At 39.4% G+C, this 20,660-nt stretch overlaps 1 protein-coding gene across 4 annotated transcripts in view; it reads right to left on the bottom strand.

Moving 5' to 3' along the window:
* The window catches only part of TCF12 (transcription factor 12), a 954,287-nt gene that overhangs the window by 283,158 nt on the left and 650,469 nt on the right, over positions 1-20,660 (bottom strand). For all 4 annotated transcript variants that reach the window (XM_053717513.1, XM_053717514.1, XM_053717515.1 and 1 more), the window contains one exon: positions 20,597-20,626. In XM_053717513.1, the coding sequence (XP_053573488.1) occupies positions 20,597-20,626 (30 nt within the window). The remainder of the gene's footprint in view (positions 1-20,596; positions 20,627-20,660) is intronic.

Here is a 20,660-nt window from a genome sequence, read left to right as displayed (position 1 = left end):
TTTTTTTCTGTTATGTACATTTAATCTGTACTTTAGTATTCACAGTTTTGCTTATATATATCCCCAATAAATATGTCTAACCTATTAAAGGGAACCTCCAGGGATTTTAATACAGCTCAGGATACAAATGCTGTTCATTTTCCCTGTTTGTTTTGCAAAACTGATCCTGTGGACCAGATTAATCAACTATGTGTTAACTGTGTCCTGCATTTCCAGTATCCAAGCTGTAATTCTGTCAGTTTGCCTGGCAGACATCTAGCACTGATGCCTGTTTATATGACTTAAGGGAATAACACAGATTTTTTACCCGAGTTTAAAAATACTTTACAAAAGACTACGACAGAGCTGTTAGCGGCAATTCCCAGACCAAAGAAGTGCAAATGTAAAACTGGAAATTTGTCTCATACTTACTGTCACTCTCAGGGAACTGAGCATTTAGATTACCACCTACTTTACAGTTCTCTGACTCCAAGGAGTCCTTTTCTGACTCCTCTGAGGGTGAAATCTCCTCCGATGATCCTGAATCGGTAACAAACAGAGCCTGATTCCACTTTCATATTTAGAGTGGATCATATCCGTTTCCTTTTACAGGAAGTTCTGAACACCCTAGAAATGTCAGAACAGAATCCAGAAATTTCAAAACCTGTTAATAAGTTTTCAAGTTTTCAAAGCTCCACCAAAAGCTTCCCGGCACTTGAAGCTCCAGACTTGGTGACTGATTATATTGCTAAGCAATAGAAGAAACCTGGCATTCCTTTTACTCCTCCTAACAGATTCAAGAAGTTGTATCCCCTTGAAGAAATGAATATGTCTGGGAGGTGGTTCCTAAAGTAGACAGAGCTATTTCAACTATTCCCATGGAGGATAGTTCCTTGTTTAAGGATCCAATAAACCGAAAATCAGAGTATTTACTTAGAAAATTATTTTCTCATTCAGCTCTGCTGCTTAGACCAGCAATCACAGTCACTTGTGTGGATGCAGCATCCTTTTGGTGTGATTCTCTCAGATGCTTCCTGAACAGTCTTGTGAAGATGTCCGTAACTGATTAATGATTTTATTTGCAATGCAGTTTTTGACATTTTTTGACACTATTAAAATTTTTGTTAAAAATATGTCCATTGTTATCCTGTTAAATCCAGGCTTAAATCCTGATCTGTTGATATGGTCTCTAAGAATAGAGTTTTGTTAATTCCCTTTGAGGACCTCTAGCTAATTTGTCAATTTTTAGGTAATAAAAAAGGTCAAAAGGCCACGGCAGAGACTTTAGCTTCATGGCTTAAACACGTAAAGCCTACTTGGTTGTGGGAAAACCGCCTCCCACTGCACTTTCCATTACATCTGTATCTACTTCTTAGGCCTTCAAAAATGTGGCTTTCTTGAAACAGATTTGAAAAGCAGCAACTTAGTCTTCTCTTCATACCATTTTGATGTTTATGCTTCTTCAGAAGATGCTTTTGGCAGGAAAGTCCTTGAAGCTGTAGTGAATTAAAGGAACTGCCCTTTATTTGTCCCACCCGTCGTTAACATGGACTCTCAGCTTTGGTATTGTATCCCACGTTATGGACACCCATGGACTCTCCTCATTATAGAAAAGAAAACAGAATTTATACTTACCGAATGAGGAGTCCATGGGGCCTGCCCTATTTTTCTAGAATCTAAGGGTGACTGTTCTTATTTGCACTTCTAAATCCTGCTTTCAGTCCTTCCTTCAATTCAATGTCTACCTCTGCCCTCTGCTTGGCTATACATTAACTGGAGAGAGGAGTAGAGTTGGGAAGGATTGAAAGCTCTTGTGAGGGTTCTTGACCTCCACCTGCTGGCAGGAAGTATATCCCACATGTTATGGACACCTATGGACTCTCCTCATTCCGAAATAAATAAATTTATTGGTAAGTATAAATTCTGTTATTTTAAGAAATAGGGCAGTGACAGCTTGTATTCCATTGCATGACGAGGTGCTTTCCATATCAATTCCCGATTCAGATGTTACTAAAGAAGATACAATTACAGCAAAATTTCCGTGAAAAATACCTTATGATGAAGAACACACACTAATATTTCTTTTTAAACATTCCTACTTTTCACATCTTTATTTCTTTTACTCATAATACAAATATCTTACATGCTTTAATACATAAATATTAGTCTTTTCTAAAATGTTGGATATTTTTATATTTAAAGGGAGAGTCTAGACCCAATATATAATTTTTATTACTTGTTACATACCAGAGAAACATTCTGCAACTGGTCCCACATCTATAAGCTTGTAAGAAGAACATAAATCATTTAAACATTCATCGGTTTGTTAAGAGCCAAAATGGCAGCCAAGCTCTGCCTACCAATTGCGTGTATGTATATTTTGGTATGTTACGTTTTCCAATCACAATCAACTTTTAAATACGTTTTCCTTCTCGCACCTGCTGATTTGTGCATGTGCAATTTGAAATAGCCAACTGAAAAACATTAAACATGCAATGCGAAACTGTCATACAAGAAAACAGCTACCTAGACAAGAAGAAAGCTTCAGAGCCTTGGCTGCTAACAAACAATGATTATTTAAAAGTTTCATGTACTACTTACAAGCTTATAGATGTGGAACCTGTTGCAAGATGCTTGTCTGGTATGTAACAATAAGTAATAAAGAATAAGTTTTAGGTCTAGACCGTCTATTTAAAGGGACACTAAAATCAAAAATTTAATTTTCATGAACCAGATAGAGCACGCAGTTTAAACAAACTTTACAATGTACTTCTATTAACACATTTTGTACATTTCTTTTTATATACACACTTTCTGAGGCTCCAGCTCCTACTGAGCATGTGCACAAGTTGCATAAATAAAAAGAGAGAAGCGCTCAACCAGGGAACAAAGCAATAGCATAATAGCTTGTTCTATGGCTAGTTACCACCCAAGAAGCAACTTCTTTTTGCTCATCATGGGCACAAGTTCACAGGGTATACGTGTATTAGTCTGTTATTGGCTGATGGCTGTCACGTGATACAGGGGCCAGCAAATGGGGGAACAAATAAGTTTGTCAGGGAAAAAAAATGTACTGGTTATTTGAAATTGAGTGCCACTACAATGTCTTTGTATTGTGCACTTGTTAATGATCTAATCCTACTGTATTTAGTGGTTGTATACTATTCTTACAAATAGGAATTATGTAAAGTACAAGAAAATGCAAATATCAAAGAATGATAGAAATAAACTACACACTAAAAAAATAAATAGATTTAGTGATACCTTAAAAACAAATTAGACTATACTGGAGGTTTCTGTGATGAATAAAAATGATCACAGTTTAAAAACTTATGAATAATATTTTCTTTCCTAAGATATGGTGAGTCCATGGCTTGAGTAATTACCGTTGGAAATATCACTCGTGGGCAGCAGGAGGAGGCAAAAAGCACCACAGTTAAACTACCAAGTATCACTCCCTTACCCACAACTCCCAGTCATTCTCTTTGCCTTCGGTGCATGAAGGAGGTGAAGTTTAGGTGTCTGAATTTTTTTTTACATTTAATCTACAAGCAAGTTTTGGGGTATAGCAGTATTCCACGTCATTCCTTGCAGTCGGGTAGTGGTGGCTTTAAAGCAGTTAGGAACTTGTAAAGAGGTGCTTACTGCGTTTTCCTAACAATTGCTGTACTAGTTTAGAAAGCCAGAGTTTCTAAACTCTTTCTTTTTCAAAGGTCTCTGTGAGGAACTGTGTCCTCTCATACCTTGTAACTGTCTACATGCCGGACAGTGGAGCAGGTAAGTGCTTTTTCTTACAGTTGGGAAGACCATGCACTTAACAAATTAAAATACACTGCTTTTTTATTGGGACATAGATAGTCCTGTTGTTTGGGTTATAATGGGGTATGAAGCAGGCATTGTAGCATGTGTGACACTAACATTTAAAGGGACACTGAACCCAATTTTTTTATTTTCGTGATTCAGATAGAGAATGACATATTATGCGACTTTCTAATTTACTCCTATTATCAATTTTTTTTCATTCTCTTGCTATCTTTATTTGAAATGCAAGAATGTAAGTTTAGATGCCGGCCTATTTTTGGTGAACAACCTGGGTTGTTCTTGCTGATTGGTGGATAAATTAATCCACCAATAAAAAAGTGCTGTCCAGCTCCCTGAACCAAAAAAAGCTTAGATGCCATCTTTTTCAAATAAAGATAGCAGGAGAACTAAGATAATAGGAGTAAATTAGAAAGTTGCTTAAAATTGCATGCTCTATCTGAATCACAAAAAAAAAAAAAAAAAAATTGGGTTCAGTATCCCTTTAAACTCTTTTAAACCGAAAGGGTAAAATGTTTTTATTAGGCTTTATTTTCTGACACATGTTTACTTGATAAAACAATACAAGTTTAAACTGAAAGGCTGAATTTTCTTTTTTAGTTCTTTTTTAGTGCTTATTCATTTCCCCTTTGCTTTAAAATAAAACGATGCAACATTTTAAACTGTCCGGGTTTGAAAAAAACTGATATTTCTGGTACTGAGTGTACCAGGAAGCTATTTTTAGTGCCTCTCTGTGTCGCAGCAGTAATTTGAGCGTGGCAGTTGCGGTCACATGACCGTCTTTACTTCATAACGTTTATGAGGAAAAAGTTGTTTTTCTCCATTTCTGGGTGATCCGGTCTTAATTGGTAGCGTTAAGGCACCTCACTAATTGAGGTGTGGGATTGCCTGAGGGGTGTTTTAGAAGTTTATTTGATGTTTATTAAATGTTTTTTCTTAACTTTTCTAACATAATTTTAGCTGGGGATCGATCCTAATTTGGGATTAAATTTAAAGTGTATTTTTTCCTTGGCTTATTTTAATTGAATATTAGAATCTTTGAAACTTATCTGTACAAGTTTATTTACTGTTTCACAACATGTCTGATATGGAGCAAAAGCCTGCTCTCATGAATTCATGCTTATTATGTTTAGATGCACAAATTGCAGCTCCTATGTAATTTTGTTCTTCATGTGTCTAGAAAACCTTGCAAAATAAAGGTAACATTTTTGAACCTAATGTCTCTTAGGATGATGCTGTTAAAATAATACCTCAGCTTTCTCCTGCTATGTCCCAAGCCTCAATGGCGTCACATGCAGTGCCCTGTGGTTCCTCTATAACTCCTAGTGAAGTTTATTTAAAAACAGAAATTGCTTCCCAGGTATCTTCAGCGGTATCTGCTGCATTAGCTGCCATTCTCAGATTACAGGGAAAACGCAAGAGGAAATCTAGAAATTCGGAAAGTAAGGTGCCTGTCCTCAGTTCTGCTTCCCAAGTTGCCATTTCTCATAAGTCTGATGCGGAAGATACATCAGGACTTTCTGAGGGTGAGATCTCAAATTCAGATAGTATAATTCCTTCTTCTGAGACTGAGGTGGAATCCTTCAGATTTAAAGGGCCATAATACCCAAATGTGTAAACATTTGGAAGTGATGCAGTATAGCTGTAAAAAGCTGACTAGAAAATATCACCTGAACATCTCTATGTAAAAAAGAAAGATATTTTAACTCAAAAGTTTCTCAGTAGCCAGATCCCATTGTAAAGGACTTCTAAGCAACAAATCAGTATGTCTGTCCCGGGACAGCGGAAGGAGCGAGCTTATGTGCACTCTCATATTATTTCCCTATTCAGCTTAAGGAAGTTTACAATGAAATCTCATGAGAGTTAAGTCAAATCTCATGAGATCACAGTAAAAGAGTTCAAGACCTCAGCGCTGTTGATGCTGATTGGCTGCTGTTCATTACTTCATTTTTTTTAATTTTTTTTTTTACCTGCAGCTCAGCAGCAGTTGAGTATAACTTTTTACAGAGAACTTACTCTGCTGAGCTGAGGAAGTTGTGAGGTAAAATATCTTCCTTTTTTTACATAGAGATGCTCAGGTGATATTTTCCTGTCAGCTTTTTACAGTTATACTGCATCAGTTTCAAGTGATTTAGCATATGAGTATTATGTCCCTTTAAGCTTGAACACCTTTGTGTAGTGTTAAAGGAGGTTGTAGCTACTTTAGATGACTTTGATACCCCTGTCGTTGTCACTCCTAAGAAATCTCATAAACTTAATCGTTTCTTTGATGAACCTTCGACTTCAGAGGTTTTTCCTGTGCCGGACCATGCTAGGGAGATTATTTTACAGGAATGGGAGAAACCAGGGGTGTCCTCTTCCCCGTCTCCCATTTTTAAAAAATGATTCCTGTCGAGGACTCCATTAAAGATCCTTGGTATACTGTACCCAAAGTTGAAGGGGCCATTTCTGGCTAAGAGCACCACTATTCCAATTGAGGATAGCTGCTCTTTTAAGGAACCGATAGACAAGAAGCTGGAGGCTTATTTGAAAAAGATTTTCCTTGGATGAAATTCAAGATAGGATTAAAGCTCTTAAATTGGCAAATTCCTTTATTGCAGATGCCATTTTACAGGTTGTTAGACTAGGAGCTAAAACCTCTAGTTTTGCTGTCCTAGCCCACAGAGCGTTATGGTTGAAATCCTGGTCTGCGGACGTTTTCCCTAAAGTCAAGCTTCTGGGGATTCCTTACAAGGGCAAAACCTTGTTTGGACCCGGTTTGGCAGAAATTATCTCTGATATTATGGGTGGAAAAAGGTCTTTTATACCTCAAGATAAGAAGAATAGGCCTAAAGGACGTCAAGAGTAATTTTCGTTTCTTTCATAACTTCAGAGGAAAGCCTTCCCCTTCTTCTTCCAAGCGGGAACAATCCGAGTCTTCTTGGAAACCCAATCAGTCTTGGAACAAGGGGAAACAATCAAAGAAACCTGCAGCTGATTCCAAATCAGCATGAAGGGTTTGCCCCCGATCCGGGATTAGATCAGGTGGGGGGCAGACTTTCTCAGTTCTCTCAAGCCTGCATACGAGATGTCCCAGATCCCTGGACTGTGGACATAGTATCCCAGGGTAACTAATTGGAATTCAAGACTTTTCCTTTCAGAGGCAGATTCCATCTCTCAAGATTATCTGCAGACTAGATAAAGAGAGAGACATTCTTGAAATGTATACAACATCTTTCCTCCCTGGGAGTGATAGTTCCAGTTCCAGTGCAGGAACAGGGTCTCGGGTTCTACTCCAACCTATTTGTGGTTCCCAAAAAAGAGGGAACTTTCCGTCCCATTCTAGACGAAGTTTCTAAACAAGTTTCTCAAAGTTCCATCCTTATGCACTCCATTCTTCCTTTAGTACAAGAGGGTCAGTTCATGACAACCATAGACCTAAAGGATGCATATCTTTATGTTCCAATTCACAGGGACTATCACAGATTCCTGAGATTTGCCTTTCTGGACAAACATTTCCAGTTCGTGGCCCTTCCATTTGGTCTAGCCACAACTCCCAGATTTTTTTCAAAGGTTCTGGGGGCTCTTTTGGCAGTGATCTGTTCTCGTGGAATTGCTGTGGCACCCTACCTGGATGACATATTAGTTCAGGCGCTATCTTTTCAACAAGCAAAATCTCACACAGAGACATTGTTGTCTTTTCTTTGTTCCCCCAGATGAAATGTGAATCTAGAAAAAAACTCAATTTCCCCTGCTACAAGAGTAGTGTTCTTAGGGACCATAATATATTCTCTATTGATGAAGATTTTTCTGACAGAGGTCAGGAAAAACAAAATAATTTCCTCTTGACTCTCTTTTCTGCTCATCCTTCAGTGGCTCAATGTATGGAGGTAATCTGTTTGATGGTGGCTTCCATGGACATCATCCCTTTTGCTTGATTCCATTTGAGAGCTCTCCAGTTGTGCATGGTCAGACAATGGAATGGCGACCATGCAGATCTATCTCAGAGAATAGAGTTAGATCAGTCATCAAGGGACTCTCTCCCATGGTGGATTTCTCAGGAACACCTGTCTCAGGGCACATGCTTTCGGAGACCTTCCTGGGCGATCATGACCACGGATGCAAGCCTGCTGGGCTGGGGAGCAGTCTGGAACTTGTTAAAAGCTCAGGGCCTTTGGACTCGGGAGGAGTCTGCACATCCCATCAACATCTTGGAGTTGAGGGCAATTTACAATGCTTGGCTTGGCCTCAGCCCAGAGAATATTAGGTTCCAGTCAGACAACATAACCTCTGTGCCTTACATCAATCACCAGGAAGGAACTCAGAATTCCTTAGCCATGAAGGAGGTTACTTGGACTCTTCAGTGGGCAGAGACCCACAATTGCTGTCTATCTGCCATCCACATTCCAGGAGTAGACAACTGGGAAGCAGATATTCTGAGCAGACTTTTCATCCCGGGGAGTGGGAACTTCATCCGGAGGGGTTTTCCAGCTTAGTCCTCAAATGGGGGGTGCTGGAGTTAGATCTGATTGCGTCCTGTTTCCAAGGTACGGTTAAAGGTCAAGAGATCCGCAGACCATTCTGATAGATGCTCTGGCGGTTCCTTGGGTTTTCAGGTTGGCATACCGGTTTTCTCCATTTGCTCTCTTTCCACGAGTCATTGCTCGTATCAAACAGGAGAGGGGGTTGGTGAGTCTAATAGCCCCTGCATGGCCTCGCAGGATCTGGTTTGCAGACCTAGTGGAGATGTCATCTCTCCCACCTTGGATACTACCTCTGAGGAAGGACCTCCTGATTCAGGGTCCCTTCCTTCATCCAAATCTCATTTCTCTTAAACTGAGTGCTTGGAGATTAAACGCTTAATTCTGTCTAATTGAGACCATGATTTAGGCTCGCAAGTCTGTTGCTAGAAAGATTTACCATAAGATATTGTGTAAACATCTTTATTGGTGTGAATCCAAGGGCTACTCTTGGAGTAGAATTAGAATTCCTAGAATTTTATCTTTTCTTCAGGAAGGCAAGTCAGTCAGTACCCTGAAGGGTCAGATTTCTGCTTTATCAGTTTTATAACATTAACATTTGGCGGATGTGCAATCTTTTTGTCAGGCCTTGGTTAAAATCAGGTCTGTCTTTAATTATGTTGTTCCTCCTTGGAGCCTAAACCTTGTTAAAGTTTTACAGCTGGCTCCGTTTGAGCCGTTGCATTCCATAGATCTTGGAAGGTTTTGTTTCTTGTTGCTATCTTCTGCTCGAAGAGTCTCGGAACTCTCAGCTCTGCAGTGTGATTCCCCTGTTCTTATTTTTCATGCCGATAAGGTGGTTCTTCGTACTAAGTTAGGTTACCTTCCTAAGGTTGTTTTTAATAGACATATCAATCAGGAGATTGTTGTTCCCTCTTTGTGTCCTAATCCTTCTTCTTCCAAAGAACGTTTGTTACACAATTTGGATGTTGTACGTGCTCTTAAATTCTACTTACAGGCGACTAAGGATTTTTCACCAGTCCTCTGCCCTCTTTGTCTGTTTCTCTGGGAAACGTAAAGGTCAGAAAGCTATTGTTACTACTCTTTCTTTTTGGTTACAAAGTATAATTCGTTTGGCTTATGAAAATGCTGGACAGCAGCCTCCTGAGAGAATTACGGCTCATTCCACAAGAGCTTTTTCCTCTTCATGGGCTTTCAAAAACGAAACTTCTATGGAACAAAATTGCAAGGCTGCAACTTGGTCTTCTCTACATACTTTTTCCAAATTTGATACTTTTGCCTCAGCTGAGACTTCTTTTGGGAGAAAGGTTCTTCAATCGGTGGTGCCTTCTGTTTAGCACTGCCTGTCTTGTCCCTCCCTATTTATCAGTGTCCTCTAGCTTGGGTATTGGTTCCCAACAGTAATTACTCAAGCCGTAGACTCACCATATCTTAGGAAAGAAAAACAAAATTTATGTTTACCTGATAAATTTATTTGTTTACGGATATTGTGAGTCCACGGCCCCACCCTTTATTTTAAGACAGTTGTTCTTTTGACTATAACCTCAGGCACCTCTATACCTTGTGTTACTCCTTTTCTCCATTTCCCTTCGGTCTAATGACTGGGGATTGTGGGTAAGGGAGTTATACTTAGCAGTTTAACTGTGGTGCTCTTTGCCTCCTCCTGCTGACCAGGAGTGATATTCCCAACAGTAATTACTCAAGCCGTGGACTCACCATTTCCGGAAATAAATACATTTATCAGGCAAGCATACATTTTGTTTTCTTGTATGTAAAGTTTGTAAGAGTAACCTACTTATAAACAAACTACATGTCAAATAATACAGTTCATGTTGCTCACATCAGGACCAACTCATAGAAAATGATTGCTTTAATTGTAGTACAAAACACGCAAAGCACATTAACTAAATGCCATTTAATCCCTAATGCTTGTGAAGATTTAGGCAAACCTGGAGACCAACTGGTAAGAGTTTAAATATCTACAGGTAGAAAATAACCTACCTTTTGGGCATAAGTGGTCTTAAAATTACTGTAGCAATTACATTTTAAACAAAATTATCAGATAATTTGCTCCACTATAGCTAATATTAAATAGTCTTCAAAAAGTGCATAATAATAACAACCTACTCTCAATATCTAGTTTATGTAATTCACAGTGAAGGTAGCAGAGGCTTTCAATTGCAACAAATGCTAGTGATTTCATAATAAATCTTGTTACACAAGCTTTAAAGGGACACTAAACACATTTCAGACACCTTCTGCTAATCATGGGTGCTGCCATTATGGATCCTAGGTTACACTGCAGGTATCTGAAGGAGAGTTGCTGCATATGTGCAAACATGTCAGTACTGAAATGTATTGAAACATGAAGACACCAATGACTATAGGGAGGTGGGGAATGACCTCAATGCTATGCTTATACAATGCATTTAGTGTTTAATGTCCCTTTAATAATTATGCATTAATACACACAGTCACTATTGCATATACACTTCTTTTAAATTTTTGGGAACACAGCCCAGTGCAGACAAACACACACATACAAGGGTAGAACAATATGTTAGCATAGATTGAAAAACAGGGCTCCGTTATATTATTAGATAAAGAATTTGCATACTATGTATGAATAACAATTGCATACTATGTATGAATAACAATTATTGCGCTATCCCTAATAAAAAAATGGAAAAAATGTATATACCTTGGTGCATTCAATTAAAACGACATAAATAAACTAAAAATGGATGCAACTTGCTTAACTGTATTAGCACAATTTATTTATTAGAATGACATATAGTCTAAAAACATATATCAAAATTAAATTGGATACTATGGTGACTGGTCACTGTAGATATTAAAATATTAAAAAGTCTTTGAGAAATTCCTTTGAAACTGTGCGTCTGATTCTGGTAAACCTTATATGTATATTCCACCACTTGGGAAACAAACTTTTAGTAGCAAATTCTTTATCTAATGATATAACGGAGCCCTGTTTTTCAATCTATGCTAAAATTATATTCATACATAGTATGCAATTTCTTTATCTATTGATATAAAGTACGAACACTTTTCTATCAGCTTCTAATCACTCTGTAGAAACGAAGCATTTTGATTTTTTAATTTTTGAATTCCTATTAAGGGTTGGTACAATCCATTTATTCATACAATTAGGGGTTGGTATAATCCATTTATTCATACATAGTATGTGACTCTTTATCTATAAGATACTATCCAATAATATTTAGTACTCTTAGGAAGGTTTATTATATATTCATACATGGTATGCCATTCTATTTCTAATTATCCCCGTGCTGTATAGCGCATTTACACGTCTTTTTATCATTGAACCTTTTTTCTACACTGTAATTTGGGAACAGAGTAGTGTTTATGCAGGGGTAAGACTTGCGCACCAATATCTTCTCACTTTTTTAGAACAATATGTTCTAATCCTAACTGGAAAGCTCTAGGTTTACACTACTGCAGTAAAAATCACACTGTTCTGTATTGTTCCGAATATGCAGATGACAAAGTTCAACTGTTTAATGTTAACTTTTTTTTTTTTACAGGAAAGTTTATATGTGCTTCTGTAAAATTTGTAGTAAATGAAGAAAAGTGAGTATTATTAAGTTATCAAATACTTGAAAAACAAAAAAACCTTAACTCCAAAATAAATCAAAATGCATATGGTTGATATATTATGAGACTCTGCTCCATCTTACTGCACAGGTAAAAAGAGGTGACTGGAGTTGAAGCTAGAAAGAGAATCATGTAAAAATGTCATTCACTCATGTTACCCAACAACAAATGCCACTGAAGAAACTGTGGGGAAAACTGTTGTCATAATGATGGGTGATTAAAGATTTAAAATACACAAAATAGCCAAGTCCACAGGGGTGTCATATGGCAAAGTACAGTGAATTTTAGTAGATGATTTAGACATGAGAGACTTTTCATCATAATGGGTAACTCAAATGACTGCAGAACAGAAAACACAGAGGGCATTCTAACAAGAATTCAAAGAAATCCTGATAATTTATATATGTGATTTGTCACTATGGATATGTTGTTGATAGACCAATTTAAGAAAAACACAATTTATGCTTACCTGATAAATGTATTTATCTTGTGGTGTATCCAGTCCACGGATCATCCATTACTTGTGGGATATTCTCCTTCCCAACAGGAAGTTGCAAAAGGACACCCACAGCAGAGCTGCTATATAGCTCCTCCCCTGACTGCCATATCCAGTCATTCGACCGAAACAAGCCGAGAAAGGAGAAACCATAGGGTGCAGTGGTGACTGTAGTTTAATCTAAATTTTGACCTGCCTTAAAATGACAGGGCGGGCCGTGGACTGGATACACCACAAGGGAAATAAATTTATCAGGTAAGCATAAATTGTGTTTTCTCTTGTAAGGTGTATCCAGTCCACGGATCATCCATTACTAGTGGGATACCAATACCAAAGCTAAAGTACACGGATGAAGGGAGGGACAAGGCAGGTACTTAAACGGAAGGTACCACTGCCTGTAAAACCTATCTCCCAAAAATAGCCTCCGAAGAAGCAAAAGTATCAAATTTGTAGAATTTGGAAAAAGTATGAAGCGAAGACCAAGTCGCCGCCTTGCAAATCTGTTCAACAGAAGCCTCATTTTTAAAGGCCCAAGTGGAAGCCACAGCTCTAGTAGAATGAGCTGTAATCCTTTCAGGAGGCTGCTGTCCATCAGCCTCATAAGCTAAGCTGATTATGCTTCTTAGCCAAAAAGAAAGAGAGGTTGCCGAAGCCTTTTGACCTCTCCTCTGTCCAGAGTAAACCACAAACAAAGTAGATGTTTGACGAAAATCTTTAGTAGCTTGTAAGTAAAACTTTAAAGCACGAACCACATCCAGATTATGTAAAAGACGTTCCTTCTTTGAAGAAGGATTAGGACACAATGATGGAACAACAATCTCTTGATTGATATTCTTAGTAGATACCACCTTAGGCAAAAACCCAGGTTTTGTACGCAGAACTACCTTATCTGCATGAAAGATCAGATAAGGAGAATCACATTGTAAAGCAGATAACTCAGAGACTCTACGAGCCGAGGAAATAGCCATCAAAAAAAGAACTTTCCAAGATAAAAGCTTGATATCTATGGAATGAAGAGGTTCAAACGGAACCCCTTGAAGAACTTTAAGAACCAAATTTAAGCTCCATGGGGGAGCAACAGGTTTAAACACAGGCTTGATTCTAACCAAAGCCTGACAAAACGCCTGAACGTCTGGAACATCCGCCAGGCGCTAGTGCAAAAGAATAGACAGTGCAGAGATCTGTCCCTTCAAATAACTAGCTGATAATCCTTTCTCCAAACCCTCTTGGAGAAAAGATAATATCCTAGGAATCCTAACCTTACTCCATGAGTAACTCTTGGATTCACACCAATAAAGATATTTACGCCATATCTTATGGTAAATTTTCCTGGTAACAGGCTTTCGTGCCTGTATTAAGGTATCAATGACAGACTCGGAGAAGCCACGCTTTGATAAAATCAAGCGTTCAATCTCCATGCAGTCAGTCTCAGAGAAATTAGATTTGGATGATTGAAAGGACCTTGAAGTAGAAGGTCTCGTCTCAAAGGCAGAGTCCAAGGTGGAAAGGATGACATGTCCACTAGGTCTGCATACCAGGTCTTGCGTGGCCACGCAGGCGCTATCAAAATCACCGATGCTCTCTCCTGCTTGATTTTGGCAATCAGTAGAGGGAGCAGAGGAAACGGTGGAAACACGTAAGCCAGGTTGAAAGACCAAGGCGCTGCTAGAGCATCTATCAGCGTCGCTTCCGGGTCCCTGGACCTGGATCCGTAATAAGGAAGCTTGGCGTTCTGGCGAGACGCCATGAGATCCAGTTCTGGTTTGCCCCAACGATGAATCAATTGAGCAAACACCTCCGGATGGAGTTCCCACTCCCCCGGATGAAAAGTCTGACGACTTAGAAAATCCGCCTCCCAGTTCTCTACACCTGGGATATGGATCGCTGATAGGTGGCAAGAGTGTTTCTCTGCCCAGCAAATTATTTTGGAGACTTCTAACATCGCTAAGGAACTCCTTGTTCCCCCTTGATGGTTGATGTAAGCCACAGTCGTGATGTTGTCCGACTGAAATCTGATGAACCTCAGGGTTGTTAACTGAGGCCAAGCCTGAAGAGCATTGAATATTGCCCTCAATTCCAGAATATTTATTGGGAGGAGTTTCTCCTCCTGAGTCCACGATCCCTGAGCCTTCAGGGAGTTCCAGACTGCACCCCAAACTAGAAGGCTGGCATCTGTCGTTACAATTGTCCAATCTGGCCTGCGAAAGGTCATACCTTTGGACAGATGGACCCGAGATAGCCACCAGAGAAGAGAATCTCTGGTCTCTTGATCCAGATTTAGTAGAGGGGACAAATCTGTGTAATCCCCATTCCACTGACTGAGCATGCATAGTTGCAGCGGTCTGAGATGTTGGCGCGCAAACGGAACTATGTCCATTGCCGCTACCATTAAGCCGATTACCTCCATGCACTGAGCCACCGAAGGGCACGGAATAGAATGGAGAACACGGCAAGAACTTAGAAGTTTTGATAACCTGGACTCCGTCAGGTAAATTTTCATTTCTACAGAATCTATCAGAGTCCCTAGGAAGGAGACTCTTGTGAGTGGGGACAGAGAACTCTTTTCCTCGTTCACTTTCCACCCGTGCAACCTCAGAAATGCCAGAACTATGTCCGTATGGGACTTGGCAATTTGGAAATTTGACGCCTGATAATCAGGATGTTGTCTAGATAAGGGGCCACTGCTATGCCCGCCAGTAGCGACACCAGAACCTTTGTAAAAATTCTTGGGGCTGTAGCTAACCCGAAGGGAAGAGCCACAAACTGGTAATGCCTGTCCAGAAAGGCAAACCTTAGGAACCGATGATGATCTTTGTGTATCGGAATGTGAAGGTAAGCATCCTTTAGATCCACCGTAGTCATATATTGACCCTCCTGGATCATAGGTAGGATGGTCCGAATAGTTTCCATTTTGAATGATGGAACTCTGAGGAATTTGTTTAAGATCTTTAGATCCAAGATTGATCTGAAGGTTCCCTCTTTTTTGGGAACCACAAACAGATTTGAGTAAAATCCCTGTCCCTGTTCCTCCTTTGGAACTGGATGGATCACTCCCATAATTAGGAGGTCTTGCACACAGTGTAAGAATGCCTCTTTCTTTATCTGGTTGACAGATAATCGTGAAAGGTGAAATCTCCCTTGTGGAGGAGAAGCCTTGAAGTCCAGAAGATACCCCTGAGATATAATCTCCAACGCCCAGGGATCCTGAACATCTCTTGCCCACGCCTGGGCAAAGAGAGAAAGTCTGCCCCCTACTAGATCCGTTACCGGATAGGGGGCCATTCCTTCATGCTGTCTTAGAGGCAGCAGCAGGCTTTTTGGCCTGCTTGCCTTTGTTCCAGGACCGATTAGATTTCCAGGCCGTCTTGGACTGAGCAAAAGTTCCCTCTTGTTTTGTAGCAGAGGAAGTTGATGCTGCACTTGCCTTGAAGTTTCGAAAGGCACGAAAATTAGACTGTTTGGCCCTTGATTTGGACCTGTCCTGAGGAAGGGCATGACCTTTACCTCCAGTAATGTCAGCAATAATTTCCTTCAAACCAGGCCCGAATAGGGTCTGCCCCTTGAAGGGAATGTTAAGTAGTTTAGACTTTGAAATCACATCAGCTGACCAAGATTTGAGCCATAGCGCCCTACGCGCCTGGATGGCAAATCCAGAATTCTTAGCCGTTAGTTTAGTCAAATGAACAATGGCATCAGAAACAAAAAAATTAGCTAGCTTAAGTGCTCTAAGCTTGTTAAGTATGTCCTCCAAAGGAGTCGTTGTCTGTAAAGCCTCTTCCAGAGACTCAAACCAGAACGCCGCAGCAGCAGTGACAGGAGCAATGCATGCAAGGGGCTGCAGGATAAAACCTTGTTGAATAAACATTTTCTTACGGTAACCCTCTAATTTTTTATCCATAGGATCTGAAAAAGCACAACTGTCCTCGACAGGGATAGTAGTTGCTTTGCTAAAGTAGAAACTGCTCCCTCCACCTTAGGGACCGTTTGCCATAAGTCCCGTGTGGTGGCGTCTATGGGAAACATTTTTCTAAAAATAGGAGGGGGGGGAAAAACGGCACACCGGGTGTATCCCACTCTTTATTAATAATTTCTGTAAACCTTTTAGGTATTGGAAAAACCTCAGTACACACCGGCACTGCAAAGTATTTATCCAGTCTACACAATTTCTCTGGCACTGCAATTGTGTCACAGTCATTCAGAGCAGTTAAAACCTCCCTAAGCAAAACACGGAGGTTCTCAAGCTTAAATTTAAAAGTAGAAATATCAGAATCAGGTTTCCCTGAGTCAGAGATATCACCCACAGACTGAAGCTCTCCTTCCTCAGCTTCTGCATATTGTGAGGCAGTATCAGACATGGCTCTTAAAGCATCTGTATGCTCTGTATTACGCCTAACACCAGAGCTATCACGCTTTCCTCTAAATTCAGGTAGTCTGGCTAATACTGCTGACAGTGTATTATCCATGACTGCCGCCATGTCTTGTTAAGTAATCGCTATGGGCGTCCTTGATGTACTTGGCGCCATTTGAGCGTGAGTCCCTTGAGCGGGAGTCAAAGGGTCTGACACGTGGGGAGAGTTAGTCGGCATAACTTCCCCCTCGTCAGAATCCTCTGGTGATAAATTTTTTAAAGACAAAAGCTGATCTTTATTGTTTAAAGTGAAATCAAAACATTTAGTACACATTCTCATATGGGGTTCCACCATGGCTTTTAAACATAATGAACAAGGAGTTTCCTCTATGTCAGACATGTTTATACAGACTAGCAATGAGACTAGCAAGCTTGGAAAACACTTTAAATCACGTTAACAAGCAAATATAAAAAACAGTACTGTGCCTTTAAGAGAAACAAATTTTGTCAAAATTTGAAAAACAGTGAAAAAAGGCAGTAATTCAAACGAAATTTTTTACAGTGTATGTAATAGGTTAGCAGAGCATTGCACCCACTTGCAAATGGATGATTAACCCCTTAGTGCAAAAAATGGATAAAAAAACTCGAAATAAACGTTTTTTAAACAGTCACAACAACTGCCACAGCTCAGCTGTGGCCCTACCTTCCTCAATAAACGACTTTTGAAGCCTTTAGAGCCCTTCAGAGATGTCCTATAGCATGCAGGGGACTGCTGAGGGAAGCTGAATGTCTCTGTCTGTAATTTTTACTGCGCAAAAAAGCGCTAAAATAGGCCCCTCCCACTCATACTACAACAGTGGAAAGCCTCAGGAAACTGTTTCCAGGCAAAAATCAAGCCAGCCATGTGGAAAAAACTAGGCCCCAATAAGTTTCATCACCAAAGCATATATAAAAACGATTAAACATGCCAGCAAACGTTTTATATTGCCATATTATTAGAGTATATATCTCTGGTAGTAAGCCTGATACTAGTCGCTATTAAATCACTGTTAACTTACATTAATCAGGTACCAGCAGCATTTTCTAGTCCCTAGAAAAACTTAAAACTGCACATACCTCAATAGCAGGATAACCTGCATGCCATTCTCCCTCTGAAGTTACCTCACTCCTCAGACATATGTGAGAACAGCAGTGGATCTTAGTTACAAGCTGCTAAGATCATAGAAAACGCAGGCAGATTCTTCTTCTAAATACTGCCTGAGATAAAATAGTACAACTCCGGTACTATTTGAAAATAACAAACTTTTGATTGAAGAAAAAACTAACTATATTTTACCACTCTCTTCTTACTACCTCCATCTTTGTTGAGAGTTGCAAGAGAATGACTGGGTATGGCAGTTAGGGGAGGAGCTATATAGCAGCTCTGCTGTGGGTGTCCTCTTGCAACTTCCTGTTGGGAAGGAGAATATCCCACAAGTAATGGATGATCAGTGGACTGGATACACCTTACAAGAGAAAAAGAAGAATCCAAGCATGAGAAGAACCATAGCACCACCCCCTCCCCTTGGTAATCTTGCAACCAGACAAGTGCTGGCAAGGTTATGGCATCTGTGTTTTGGACAGCAAAGGAAAATTTAATGATTGACTTCAGGCAGTCAATACAAGGTTAGTACTTCTCCAACTTGCTTGAAAAATTACACAAAGCAAGAGAGAGGGAGATACATATGTGTGTGAGTGTATGACTATGGTGCAGTTAAAGGTTTGATGGGCAGTAAGGATTGCTAGACTACTCAATGTTACACCCTGATTTCTTGGAATGCGGGAACATATATTTTTTTTAACCATAGCAGTTTTCTGGGCATCCTAATTGACTGGAAATGCTGTTTTTATATATATTTTTGGCGCTAATAAAAGGGACACTAAAGTAAAAAATATGTATGATACAGCTGTCCCATTTTACAGATGCAAATATTCCAAAGCCCAAACTATTCGGAAATCCAAACCTTTTCTGGTCCTAAGCAGTTAGGTTAAAGGGTTTTTGTACCTGTATTGATTAAAGCCATTCACGTTCTGAAACTGCCAACACATTATTCTTTAATTTGAAATTGAATTAATGTTTATTTTATAACCCTTTAACAACCCTTTTATCTCATGAAGGACACTAATTTTAATCATAATTTAACTGACAATCATAATTAAATATATACACATGCATACCTCCCAACATTTCAAAATTCAAAAGAGGGACACCCCCACGCGGCAAAAATTTTTAAATGTGGGGGCGGGGCTTAAAAAATCATAAGACCAAAGTAATTTAAATAAAATTCTAAATAAAGTCATATTTTAATGCACTTAGGCAGCAAATCAAACACAAGCTCAAACCACTGGTATGGCTATGTGAGCTATGTATTTAATTAACCTTTGCAGAGACATTGCTAAATATTTTTATCTTAATTGGACATTTAATATTTCTTTAAAACTGCTCTCTGCATTCCGCATTAATATTCTAGATTCTGACCTTTAAAGTCAGCAAAAATGCACAGTAGCACACTACATAGCATACACTTACACATGAAGATACACACACTATATAGCATACACTTATACATGCAGATACACACACTACATAGCATACACTTACACATGCAGATACACACACATTATATAGCATACACTTATACAGGCAGATACAGACACTACATAGTATACACTTATACAGGCAGATACACAGACACTACATAGTATACACTTATACTTGCAGACACACACACACTACATAGCATACACTTATACATGCAGATACACAAGTATACATGCAGATACACACGTATACATGCAGATACACACGTATACATGCAGATAACACACACACATTACATAGCATACACTTATACATGCAGATACACAGACACTACATAGTATACACTTATACTTGCAGACACACACACACTACATAGCATACACTTATACATGCAGATACACAAGTATACATGCAGATACACACGTATACATGCAGATACACATACACACACTACATAGCTTACATTTATACATGCAGACACACACACACACACACACACTACATAGCATAAACTTATACATACAGATACACACACACAGTTATGGATACAGATAGACACAAACACTACATCATATATGGGTATCTGTAATTCATTGTATGTGGTCAAGGGGTTGGCAAGCACATTAGCTGGCAGTCTGCTGCTGCCACTGTTCGTTACCCTGGTATTAGCACTGCTCATTGTATAAAACTGAAGGCATGCTAGTATTATCATCAGGGGTTAGACCATCATCACTACCAGAGGTAGGTAAGAGAGGTCACCATTACCCGTGGTCAGAGTGTATACAGCCTTCTTACTCCTGCTTAACCCACACACCATTCCTTTTCCACAGGAATATCTAACCCTGTGAGAGCAAAGTCAGCTGCTTCCGAGTATGGGCCCAATAGAATTAAAAAAATTATTAATGCATGGGGCAAATCGGGACAGATGTCTAGCAACCCGGGACATGGGGACAGACCCCTAAAATCGGGACTATCCCGTGAAAATCGGGACAGTTGGGGGGTATGCACATGCCTGTGTCCACACAGAGAATTATCAATGATTCTATTTGTTAGAAGGCCAGGAACTATGACCAAATAATGTAAACAAGATATTTTAAGTCCTATAAAGTGCCACAAATTGTCACATAATCATAGTATATCCCATTTGCTGAATCAGATTTCAGAGTGACGGTCCAAAACATAGTCTATTCTAAACACTTAACAGCAGTGACACAAATCTAACACTTCAAAAAGATAATCCACTATTAAGAGAACATAAGATTAGAAGAATAACTCACCACTGCTCCCCCTCCATTCTTGATATCCTCCTAAAATGATAGAAAAAGCATTATTAGAATATGT

The sequence above is a fragment of the Bombina bombina genome, chromosome 6, assembly GCF_027579735.1.
Source record: "Bombina bombina isolate aBomBom1 chromosome 6, aBomBom1.pri, whole genome shotgun sequence".
Taxonomy (NCBI): domain Eukaryota; kingdom Metazoa; phylum Chordata; class Amphibia; order Anura; family Bombinatoridae; genus Bombina; species Bombina bombina.
Note: the sequence above shows the minus strand (reverse complement) of the source record. Positions and strands in the feature narration are given on the sequence as shown.